The sequence below is a fragment of the Euprymna scolopes genome, chromosome 42, assembly GCF_053919585.1.
Source record: "Euprymna scolopes isolate OS-2025 chromosome 42, ASM5391958v1, whole genome shotgun sequence".
NCBI classification, from domain to species: Eukaryota; Metazoa; Mollusca; class Cephalopoda; order Sepiida; family Sepiolidae; genus Euprymna; species Euprymna scolopes.
Window position 1 is genome coordinate 64,165,449 of NC_136523.1, and position 12,330 is coordinate 64,177,778.

Below are 12,330 nucleotides of genomic sequence, written 5' to 3' on the forward strand. Positions count from 1 at the left end.
TCTTGATGAACCGTCTCCTTAAGTAATCCAATTTATCAAATTTCCACTACTAATGATTACTACAATATTATCCCATTGATTACTGTACACTAAATAACTCTTATCCTCGCATGGCCTCCGGGCCTTGATAACTGGTGACTTCTATGTAAAAAAAAAAAAGTCAGAAGAGAATAATACAAAGAGTATGTAGTAATATAGTTTTAGGTAATGGTATAAACCGATTTAATTACCTTCTGTATTGGTGTAAAAGAAAAGAAATATGAATATTTATATGAAATAAGTAGATACTATTACAGATATAAACATATACAACATCAAGCCTGGCAGATGTAGAATACAGATATTAAGTATCATACTTAAAGTATCATACTTAAAGTTATACTCGATTCTAAAGATCTTTTAAAAATGCAAGTCCTCCTTACAAAATTCCATTATAGTATTTTATTGTATCAACATAGGGAGCAGACTCGCCATTTTGTATTAATTTGGATGAGAAAAATAGATTAGAATTGTGGTTAAAAAAATACAGTATTAATACATTAATAAAATACTAAGTATTGTACTTCAAATAAGCCTTTTTTTTTTTTTTAGGCGAGAAAATTTGATAGAATCCCCCTCTCACTATACATCTAATTAAAGCAAAAAGGCACAAAATGAATAACAGATTACCTTATATATATATATATATCGTAACTTATTGTTAGGAGTACATTCTTGGACCAGTAACTATTATACTTATTTTATACATTTAATAAAACACAATCAAATAAAAATTATAAATTAAAAAGTGAAATCAATAATCTATATAATTATAAAACTCAAATGATCTTGTAACGGGTGTTGTAACCCAACATCCGGTTTACGACTTCTGGTTGCGCATGCGTACATAAACAAATAATCAACGTGACAATAAAACATATTGTTTTCAGCGTCCCAACTCTTGTTTTTTTTTTTTGCATTTAAATTATCCAAATAAACAATTGTTAATACTTTCTGCAATTTTTTTACATCGTTCATTTCCATATTACATTTAAGTTATTTTAATGCAATTTTCTTACAAATAAATCTACTTCAACCCATTGGCAATCATAAGAGCATTTTACTACGGCGATTTACCCACCACCTTTTTTTTTTTTTTTTTTTTTAATTTATTCTCAATTTTTTAATACACCTTTCTTAAAAAACATTCATGCATTTTCTTCTACACTACAAACAAATAAATAACCCTGAAAATGTTTTTTTTAATTTGCATTATAAATAAATCAACGCGACAATAAAACATTGTTTTACTGTGTACATTTTCAGCGTCCCAACTGTTTTGGGTTTTTTTTACATTTAAGATATATCAAAATTTGAACTTAAGTATTATGGTATCTGTTCAGTGCACATTTACCTATAAGTATGGCAAACCACTTATAATTCAATGTCTCTAAGTTTTTTTGTTTGTTTGTTTTTTTAATAAACAATTATAAACAAAATGGCTTATAGAAATCTTTCTATATTCTTTTTTCATTTTAATATACTCTCATAGAAATGTTTCTGTTATGCCACAAAAAACTATTTTCTTGACATCACAAGTGTCACGCTCATACATTAATTCCATAGCTAATATAATATACTGACCCAATGCATCAAATAAAAAATAGTTTGTTTTTTTTGTGGCATAAAAAAAGTAAAGTCTGTTATTGTCTTCAACCATTTTTTTCAATTGTTCAAAATCAGGAGAAACGTGTGGCACATTAACTTTGAACATTTTTAAAAAAAGTTTGAACAAGATTACATGAACTTTAGTTTTAGTGACATCATGCCATGAGGAAAGAAAAAGAGCAAATGGATTCTATTCCTGATGAAGGTGTTATATCGCAAAAACTTAGTTGATTTTTAAGCAACACATTTTTTTTTTTTAATTTTATGTTAATGAATTTCTAAGCTTATAAATTTCAATTTAATTAATGCATCGATGAGAAAAAAAATGAAAAAAATATATCTTTTAGAATTAAGTCACCATTTCAACTAACTCACAAAGAAAAGACTTGAATCCACAAAAAAGATCCAGAATCCCAGATTATTTCTTTTAATCAAGCTTTTCAATGACATAATTGTCACCAAAATCGCACACAATATGAAAATCTGATTTCTTGAAAAGAAATTCCCTACCCGCCAAATGTTTTAACCGTCGTCAATTTGAATACATTTTACTGTTAACCTAAATCTACGCCTATCATTCATTGTTTATTCCGTTGAGTGACGTAACAATTTAAGCAAAGTCAGCAGCAAAGTAGAAGCAAAAAAAAAAATGATTGAAGTAACAGAATTGGGTGTGGCTGCCATAAAAAGGTCCTTCTAAAGATCAGATGGCTGACCTAGTTGTCTGGGTTATGTTACTCCCTTTCTAAATAAAGACAGCAAAAACTTTGTACTTTTATTATATAAAAGTCAAAAAGCTGTTTCTTTGTTAATCAATTATGATTCTTTTCTGCATACATTTTGAGGGACAATTTTCCTTCATATATATTATACATTGCAAAATAAAATTAACACTTATTATATAACATGCAATTTTCATACAAAAAACAAGTTTAGAAACCAAATGTAATAAAATACACATCCTCCACCTCCGCTTCCTTTTTTCACAGATGGGGAATTATTTTTTAAGCTCCATAAAAAAAATCACTATTTTGCCACGTTGGTTAAGTAACACCATTCTACATATGATATAAAAGGTTTGCTCCATACAATCAAATTTGCCTGAGAATGAAGAAAACCTGTGTATTCAGTATGTATTATGTCCTAGACCCTCTATTTCCATTTACAAATATTATGCTTTGTAATTTTTGAGATGAAGATTCTCATGTAACCTCCAAGTAACTTCAGACAAGTTGAACTGCAGAATTTGTATGGAATTTCAAACATAAGCCAAGGAGTAGATTGCTTTTGTCATATCAGCCATGAACAAGTAGAAGTCTCAAGTCATAATTATATTCTTAGTATTTACTCTAATAAGGATTGAATATTCAATCATCTGAAGATCGTCTCTTAGAACTTTATTTAGCACGTTATTCATTTCACTACAGATCAATGTAGAATTTCTTTGTAGAGATTAAGAACCAAAGATCGCCAGAGAAATAAAGAGAGAGACAGTAAGAGACAGAACGAGAAAGAGAGAGCGAGAGAGAAAGATAAAGAGAGATGGAGAGACAGAGACAGAAAGAGAGGAAAACCAGCATGGGAATTTATGTTTTCATACAAAATTGTATATTTATCAAAAAAAGTTCAATTATCAAAAAAACATTGAATTTGCAGACATAACGACTCAACAATATGAAAAAAAAAAAAAAAAAACACAAAATAATTTAACACTTATTACAATTTGAAAAGTTTTGTTTTATTGTTATTGAAACTAAAAGCAAAAAATGCAAATGTCTTTTTTCAAACCAAGAATTATCACGTGACTATTTAAACGGCTGCGTGGGTTATTATAAAAGGGCTATATAGGATTTAGCATTGATTTTTTTTTCTTTTCAAAACTTGGATACGCAATCATTTGCTTGCCACGTTGGTGACGATGGAGGTATAAAGGAGGGAAGGTAATTCAACCATCTGCTTGCAAAAAAAAAAAAAGTCATATTTTCATGTAATACTTTTACTAAAAATGAAATAAATTATATTCCTAATTTTTGTCTGTGTAAAAATAAATACTTCTAATAAAACGATTATAATTTCCATTCAGTTGCGACTTTTTAAAAAATTGTTTAAAGATAAAATTAATTATCGATGATGACGTTTTTTTCTCTAATTTTCAAAAAATTCAAAACATTGATTACAATTTCCCGTCTTTGAATCTGGTTCCAGAAATAATTCCCACATGCTTTTATGTACATACATTTCAGAAAAATCAATTTTATTATCAAAATTATATTTCAGTAAAATTTCAAGCAGATCAAAAATTCTCATCATCAACGTATTGAATTTTATTAAAAGTTGGGGTATATTAAACAAAGCATAAAAAAATACACTTACAGCAAGTAAGCTACACAAACAGTTGTAGCATTCCTGGGGGAAAATCAAACAATTAACCTCCTGATTTCTCTAGAAAATGAATCAATGATTTCTGTATAACTTCCCATAATTTATACTACTCATCAAGGTCATGGTTGCTGCATTCACCCTGGGTCAGTTCTTTCCAACAAATTCACTACGTCTCAAACACTGGCTGACCTACTACTACTACTATATATAATATCCAGGAAAATTTGCATCCATAGCATAAAATTCCAGAGAATCATTACCATCTATATATATAAAAGCGAAAATGTATGTATGTATGTACGCTTTTCCTCGATGTCCACAAAAGGCTTCTTTCAGAGAAGCGCTCACTCGCTTCGCAACTTCTTAAAACTTTTTATATCATCTATAAATTGTAATATCTCACACTTAACCACGGAGCTCGCCTGTCTATTTAATTTTATTGACTTTCAAACATTAATTATTCCACATTTCCTGCATCAGCACGCGTTACATTCGGTTTTCGGTATAAACAAAAAAAAAAGCCAGTGGTCTCTAGAGAGCTAAGTAACGTTTGTTCAATGTCGACTTCGTCATATCAGACGGTAGCTTTCATTTTGAGACGAGACACTCCCCCTAATAAACAGGGAGCTAGTTTTCCCTGAACTTAGTTAAAAACAAACAAACCGATTTATTTATTTATTTAAAAACTGTCCTGCACAAAATCGTAACTGCTGAATAGCTATCGCCGTCATGTCAATCAAAAACGCGCACCTGTTTTTTTTTTTTTCACACTTTACTATTTTCCAACTGCGCGTCGTCAAGGCTTCGTTTTTTTTTCACGGGCACCTGTTTTTTTTTTTATTATGCGCGTCAAGGCTTCCGTTTTTTTTTTTCACACACACCTACAAACACCCGGGCAACGCCGGGTACCCCTTGCTAGTGTTTATATAAGCTAAGCAGTTCAGGGTGACCCGAAGGCTCCCATTTGATTAGCTGCTAGACCAAGGTGTGGGAAGGTGGGGGTTCCATTCTTAGAATTACTATTGCCCTTGATTCTCCTCTTATAATGCTGAGTGTTTAGCAAAGAGGAATCAAATATCATTAAGTCTTTGGTATGATTCGATCAAGTCTCTTGGCTTATTAACAAACATTCTTACCATTATATCAAAATGTGCCAGTTTATTGAAGTTTATATATTAGAATGCTCAATAATAAGGATGTTTAATGGTTATAAGCATTTTTATTCATACAAACATAATTTAGCTACATGTTTCAGTCACAGCCTTTCAGTTCAGTCTTATCAAGCCTGAATATTATTTTTATTTTATAGAATAAGGCAAGTCAACTCTTTAAAAAGGAACATTTCATTTAGTCAAATTATTTTAAAATCTAACTCTTAAGATTTTCATAGATTTATTCATATACATAAACACACATATGCATGCACATATATATATATGGAATCTTACAAATACTCTATAATTCCAGTAATTTTAGACTCATGAAGAAGAATTTCAAAAACTACCTGGCAAATATAGCCGGTGGACCAAGTGCAAGAGAAATAAAAACTATTGCATTTAAAGGGACAGTCAGAATCTTAAAAAGATCTCTCGGTTTGAATATATGATATAATGTATGAATGACTGGCATCTGGAAGGATGCGGCATCCCCAGCTTGAACAAAATAAGAAAATTTTTTAAAAAGAGAGAAATGGATATTTATTCGTTTGAATTGCCCATAAGAATTATTTCAGTTTATATGTTACTCTATAAATTGATCATGACATTTATTGATAAAAAAGATGGCGATGTAATCAATATTGGTTTCAATCATTTTTCATTTGATAAGAGAATTTTAAAAAACAGGAAAAATAAAAATACATCAATAAAAAAAACTTCATTAAAAAAATACAATTATCAATTTTCCTAAGATTAATGTGTAATTTTATTTTTTGTTGTTGCTTTTTCTATTTGTTGAAAAACTTATTTTAAAATTTAAGATACATTCTCTAGTCATAGTAAGCTGGCAGACCCAAGAGACGTCTCTTCTCCTGTAGGCAGGGGGAGGTTTAAGATCATCTTTTATGCCTGTGGGCCAACGTTGCACAAAGCATTCTACTTTAAAGCGAAACCAATCTGGTGACATATTTTCCCTCATGGCCATACAAATAACTGGCACAGGCCCCATAACGCTCCTTCTCTCAGACTGCAACCTTCTCGATTGCACCATAAAGGGAGACTGTCAATTGTTCATACTTATGAGTCATCCATGAGAGCAAGGGAGGCGTGGTAGATTGTAAATGTGCCTACTTATACACGTGCAAGGCATCACCATATTAGCCCTGACTTACATATATAGGTTAAATTAGTTATTTTAGATTTCAATGAAAAACTTATTTTTGTGACTTGCAAATACATTTGTCATATTTTTTATTTAAGTCTTAAAATCAGTATTTTAAATCAAAAATGTCCATTGTTTTTAGCGAGTACACATGCCCTAATTTTGGGAAAAAAAAAGGGATCATTTTAAATCCATTTAAAAAAAAAAAATGACAGCACAAACATTTTTTAAAATATAAATGAAATATTATCTTTACCTACATATAATTTATCTCTACTTGTATAAAAAAAAAAAAAAAAAGACACTGTGTGTGTGAGTTTGTTTCCTATGGACTCTGAAATGGCTGAGCTGATTTTTTTAAATTTCACACAAATGTACTTTATTTGTCTGGGAGTGTCCTTAGATAGGTTTTGTATGCCTCTGATAAATATTGAAATAATTTGATTAATATTGAAATAATTTGATTGAAGAACAAACAGTCCTATTTTGACCAAAGTTAACATTCTTATACAGCTTAACATCACAAGTGCATTTGAAAAGTTTTATCACTGCACAAGCAGAAGGGTCCAGCATGTAAAAATCAATAGTAGGTTCTTTGATAAGACAGGGACACGTTCAAAATGAATGTTTCTATTTAGAGAACAATTTAACTATGATACTTTTGCATTTTAAACTTTAATACAAGCCATTACATAAAAATAATTCTATAAAATCAACAGTAGGTTCTCTACAGAACAATGTAGACTACAATGTATTGTGGATTAAATTGGTGCAGAGGAGACATATGAAGCTTCCTCGCGGTGGAATTAATCTGATTGAAAAATGGGTGATTTCACTGATTTTGATGAAGTATTGGGAGTGTGGATCATTCATTGATTCTCATTCAATCCTGGGCAACATCCGGTCTCCCTTCTAGTAACAATTATTGAAAATTTGCTCAGCTAGAAACTAAATTCTAAAATCATAAAACCGTTTTAAACAGAGTTGTTAAACTTTTAGACGGGGGGGGGGGGGGCAATTTATTATACAAGTTGAATGTAAAAGGATCACACCCCCTAGCAATATCATATCCTTCAAGGGTTTTTCACTTGTGTTTTTTTTTTGGGGGGGGGTCGTTTTGTTTTAAATCAATAAAATCTTTACCAATTCTCAAAAAATCTGAAAAACTTCAATTTTTTAGAGGGAGACCAAATCATCATCACTACTCAAAATTACAAAGAGGGCATTTTTAAATTACTTGTTTTGTTTAAAAAAACCCATGGACAAAAACATCTGGGGGAAGGGGGAGTCAATTTCTAAAAGCTATCCAACACATGCAAGAATTTAAAATGGATCTGAAATAGAATATGATTAATGAGGTGATAAGGTCATTTTACATAAATAATTGAACAGCAAAATGAACTCTGCTAAAAAAATTGAAGATTTTTTTTTACTCTTGAAAATATTGTTTCATTCTAAGAAATTTTCAAAAGATTTAACATATCTTTTTTCAAAGAGTAGGGGTCCCATTTTAGGGTTCCAGTTTGGAGTAAAGATTTTTGGAGACAATCGATTTCAGGAAGACATTTTTAAAGGAAACAATTTTAAACAATACTCATGTGAGGAGAGCAAGAGAAATGCTTTGATAAACACAAACAAAATGAATTCACAAGAGATTTTATGCTTATATATACACAAGAAAACAGAATTTTTGTTCATTAGCTGAAATATTGAGGAAGTCCAAGTCAAGAATTTAAAGGCCGTGAATTATCCATGGTCTGAAAAATCATAATCAAGCTTCCCCACTCAATTATCCAAATTACATTTGATGAAAAGTTATTAAAAGTCAATGTTCATTTGTTTTCATTGTAGAAAGTTCAGTGAAACGTGTTAGAAATATTAAAATGAATGGGTTTATAGTTAATGCATTTGTTTCTGATGAACAGTGTGAAAGAGTTAATGCACTGTATGTGTGTCCATTAGTGTCAAAGTGTATATGCTTATGATTGCGCATGCAGGAGTTAGGAATTGTATTATTTAGCTATCCAAGCTCAACAGAGGGGTAAAGAAAACTGAGCAAAGCAGATGTTAGCCCTGTCATGAACTTTGGCTCAAACTGTTCATTGAAAGAAAAATCTGGCTTTTTATATACTCAGGGTGGATCAAAATAACAAATTTCATAAATTAAAAAAAATCTGATTGGCTTAAAATGTTTAGTTTTTATTAATACGTACGAGTGTATACATCAAGCTATATGTGCAGAAACAATTTTAATCATTTTCATTTGTCTTCTCATGATGGCAGAGTTAGACATAGGATCAGTTTTTAATATGAGGAACAATCCAGTGCCCCTTCTTCCAAAAACGAAGACTCTAGATTAAGATAAAAACAAAAATTGCCTCAGTCTGGAACGATCTCTTTTTCACAAAAAAAATGAACTGCAGTATAAGAACAGAAACTACATTTTGCTCCTAATCAAAAAGTCAATTGAACTTTGGGAAACTAGATAATAACATCACCAACGTCTCTTGAAGTACAAAGTTTTTAAATTGAGAAGATTCTAAATAAAATTTGTAATTCTAATGATTTTTATGACAAATACACACATTTTATTTTGTGATATTTCAAAATTCTAAACTGATTTTAAACCTTTAAACTGACGAAAAGAAAGTAATTTCTGGTTTGAATTAAAGTTAAAAAGGTTAATGAGATTGCACAATATGATCACATTCTGAGAACCTAGGAAATGGTTTGACTAACTTTTTCTGAACATGGTATAGTTTAATTTAAACTTAGGAAACTATCCTCCTAGGTATTATCTCCTTTGGAGAGAGAGAGATTGGTTTATTGTCAGTCGTCCCCACCGAAGAATGACGAGTTGGTTCTTGGCCATTGTATTTTAACGCATTCTCAATCTCTTGGAGAGCTAGATTCCCCACACACCTAATCCAAAATTAAACTGATTTCATGTCAAACCTTGTTGCAATAGTGAACGGATGAAAAGAAAAAGTATCTCCAACCTAACCCACACTATCAGCCAAACTTCAACCCCTCTTACATTGTATCCTCGTGTCTGTTTTAAAATACTTTAATGGAATGTGCTCTGATGAACTATCAGCACTTGTGGTCTCCTCAGCATATTCCAATTGACAAGTAGAAAAATTCCACCCCTTCACAGTTGAAATCCTTAAATAGCTTCTTTAGGACTACAAGACGTTGAAATTCCCTCTCTATTTCTTGCGTACTAACTTTTTTTTTTTTCATTTTTCTTAACTTTTTCTTCTAGGGGATGGGACATACAACCAGATGTCTGACATTTACCCCTATTTTAGTGAGTCCAACCAAGAGATCTTTTCAGGATTCTAGCCGTCCCTTTCAGTAAGTTTAAATGTGATGTGAACAGACATCTCGCTGTTCAACTCCCCTGTTAGACATGGCCCCAAATAGTAACCCCTTATATCCAAGTGATAATAGGATTTGTTCAGGATTTAAAAAAAAAATTTTTTTAACATATGGTCCTTTTGTGCCTCTAACGAAAGGAAAAAAGTCAAATTTCTCATGCGCCTCTGTTGTATAAAAGAACCTAGAAATCTGGTGAAAATTCATAAAACACGAAATAGAAATAACTAAGTTATGCTAGCAGCAGCGCACCCTCATTTTTTTTTTTTTTTTTTTTTTTTTTTTTTAGTTCTTCGGTAAACCTGACCGCCTACGGTTAATTTCAAGCTACACGTTAAGAGATGAACATGATATTGATATACTGAACGTGACAGACAGGAATGGTTGCAAATCTAAAAGCAAAGTTTGAAGTTTTATTTGTTTCATGGTCGACACGAAAGAAATAAAAGTAAAAAGACAATGGTATATCTCTTTTCAAATATTTGATAATTAGTTCTTTGTTTTGTTTTTTCTTGCTTTGAAAAAACTATTCTACTCTACTTATTCATTTATAAAATTAACTTCCAGGCCGTTTTATTCGGCAGTTTAAAGGCTTTTAAATTACTTTCAGATTTTTAAAATGCGGTATAAATTCATTTTTTTTATTTTCAACTATCAAATTAAAATGGTTCATTAATGAAATCGAAATGTATTCTGGTAGCATTCTGTAATTTTTAATAAGATGTTTCAAGTTATTTTATAACTTTTCAAACCGAAAAAAAAATCAATAATCCAATTTTTTTTTTTTTTATGTCATTCAAACTTTGCTTTTAGATTTACAGCGATTTACAAACTGAATATTTTGAATTAAGCATTCCTTTACAATTTTAATTTTTAATTTGATAAATTTCTCAATAAATGCAGAGTTTTTATGGACTTTAACAAACGAACATTTCGAAAATGTGTTCAGCGATGGAAAACGAGAGTCCGGTTGCAAAACAGTCGAACCGGATTCTAAAAACTTTAAATTATCTAAAAATCTTGTTATTTGATAAAAAAAATTAATTTCTAATCGATACTTTATAAGGTTTCAAAATCACTTGAAAACTTTGAACACTCAATAAATCAGATCGCAGTATTTTCTTTTATTATCATCATCATTATTGGGAGAAATAATGTCTGACATCCATTTTTATTTCATAAGAGTGATTGTAATTCAGGTGCTAGTGCAGACTGCAGAGGGTGATCCGGATCCGCGCTATTTTTTAAATCGTATTTCCAAGTTTAATTAAAGTTTTAAACACTCTCCCTCCCCATGTTAAGAATGGCTTTTTAAATAACGTTATTATTTACGTCCGGATCACTCTCTCTCTGCACTCGTACCGTAATTCAAAAATGAGTTTGAAAGTCGAATAGTTAAAAAGATTACTTTTACGGGTCCTTAAAAATCTAACGGTCCTGAACCAACCAATCAACCATGCCCTTGATCAAACTTTAAAGTTTTTCATTTAAATTAATAGATAAATAAATAACCTTCCTTAATGATCCTAATACTAACCTAAAGTCCGGGTGGCAATACATATAAAAAATGAGCTTAATGGGCCATTAAAAGTCAATGTAACCAAACCATTGTTAACTTTGATTTAATGTGTGATCCTAAATTAAAGATTTTTAACCTTAGTATCAAACAAATTCTGTTAGAATTCGTGCTGAAATATTTAGAAAGCCATTCTTAACATGCCGAACAGAACGTTTTAAATTTTGTAATTGTCAGGTGAAAGTACAGAAGTAATTTAATAAACAAAAGACACCGAAACAATTGAATTTAATTTGAAAATCCTAAAAGGTAGCATGATGGGATGGTCCACAAACTGCATAAGTACTGATGAAAGAAACCAAAATTGTGGAGAAAAAAAATTAGAGAAATATTCTTGATCAGAATGTCCTTAAAAACAACGACGGATTTTCGGAATAGAGTCCGCATCTCTATAAATGTATAAAAATTTCGATAGAGAATATATTATAATCGCGCAATATACGGCAATGATGGGGATAAAAACGGTTGCAAAACTTTGCGGTCTCTATTCCGATGCCGGGCCATTCAATTTTTTTTTTTTTTTTTTTTTTTAATTGAAAAATCGAAAATAGTCCTACCAGGATTCATAGACGCCTGGAACTCGTCCTCTTTTCACAGCATAGAAAGGCATAATTGTGATGGGGTAAAATTGTTGTAAAAAGGATTTCAGCTGAAGAAGAACCGGGTAGCTTTTGCGAACACGTAAGGCACTTGCGGTTACTCTAAAAATAAAAGAGTTTAGCAAAATCATAAAGTCTGACTTAAATAATGATAGAAAGTAAAAAAATAAAAATTAAATTAAAAATAAAGAAATTATATATATTTTTAAATGTTTATAAAAATTAACTGTTTTTAGAGGGGGGGGATAACTTTTTTTTTAAAAAGTGTAAATACAAACGTTTTGCAAGATTTGCTTCCTTCCCGACAGCTGTCTTCCCTCGAATGACAGCTGCAGAGAAATACAAATCTTGCAAAAGACGAGGGAACAAATCAGAAAAATGCGTGGGTGCTAAAAAAACGATGATGTAACAAGTTTGGTTTGCAAACAA

The 12,330-nt window shown here is 30.8% G+C and overlaps 1 protein-coding gene across 3 annotated transcripts in view; it reads right to left on the bottom strand.

Annotated features, from left to right (window-relative positions):
- The window catches only part of LOC145267107 (ribonuclease H1-like), an 80,251-nt gene extending 67,932 nt beyond the window's left edge, over window positions 1-12,319 (bottom strand). Inside the window, exons 1-2 of one of the 3 annotated variants that reach the window (XM_080123127.1) lie at window positions 12,180-12,319; window positions 11,860-12,003 (exon numbers count right to left, since the gene is read on the bottom strand). In XM_080123127.1, coding sequence (XP_079979253.1) covers window positions 11,860-11,912 — 53 coding nt within the window. In that variant the 5' untranslated portion in view covers window positions 11,913-12,003; window positions 12,180-12,319. The other 2 variants (XM_080123126.1, XM_080123128.1) reach the window with 2 other exon arrangements.
- Between the last annotated feature and the right edge of the window lie 11 nt (window positions 12,320-12,330).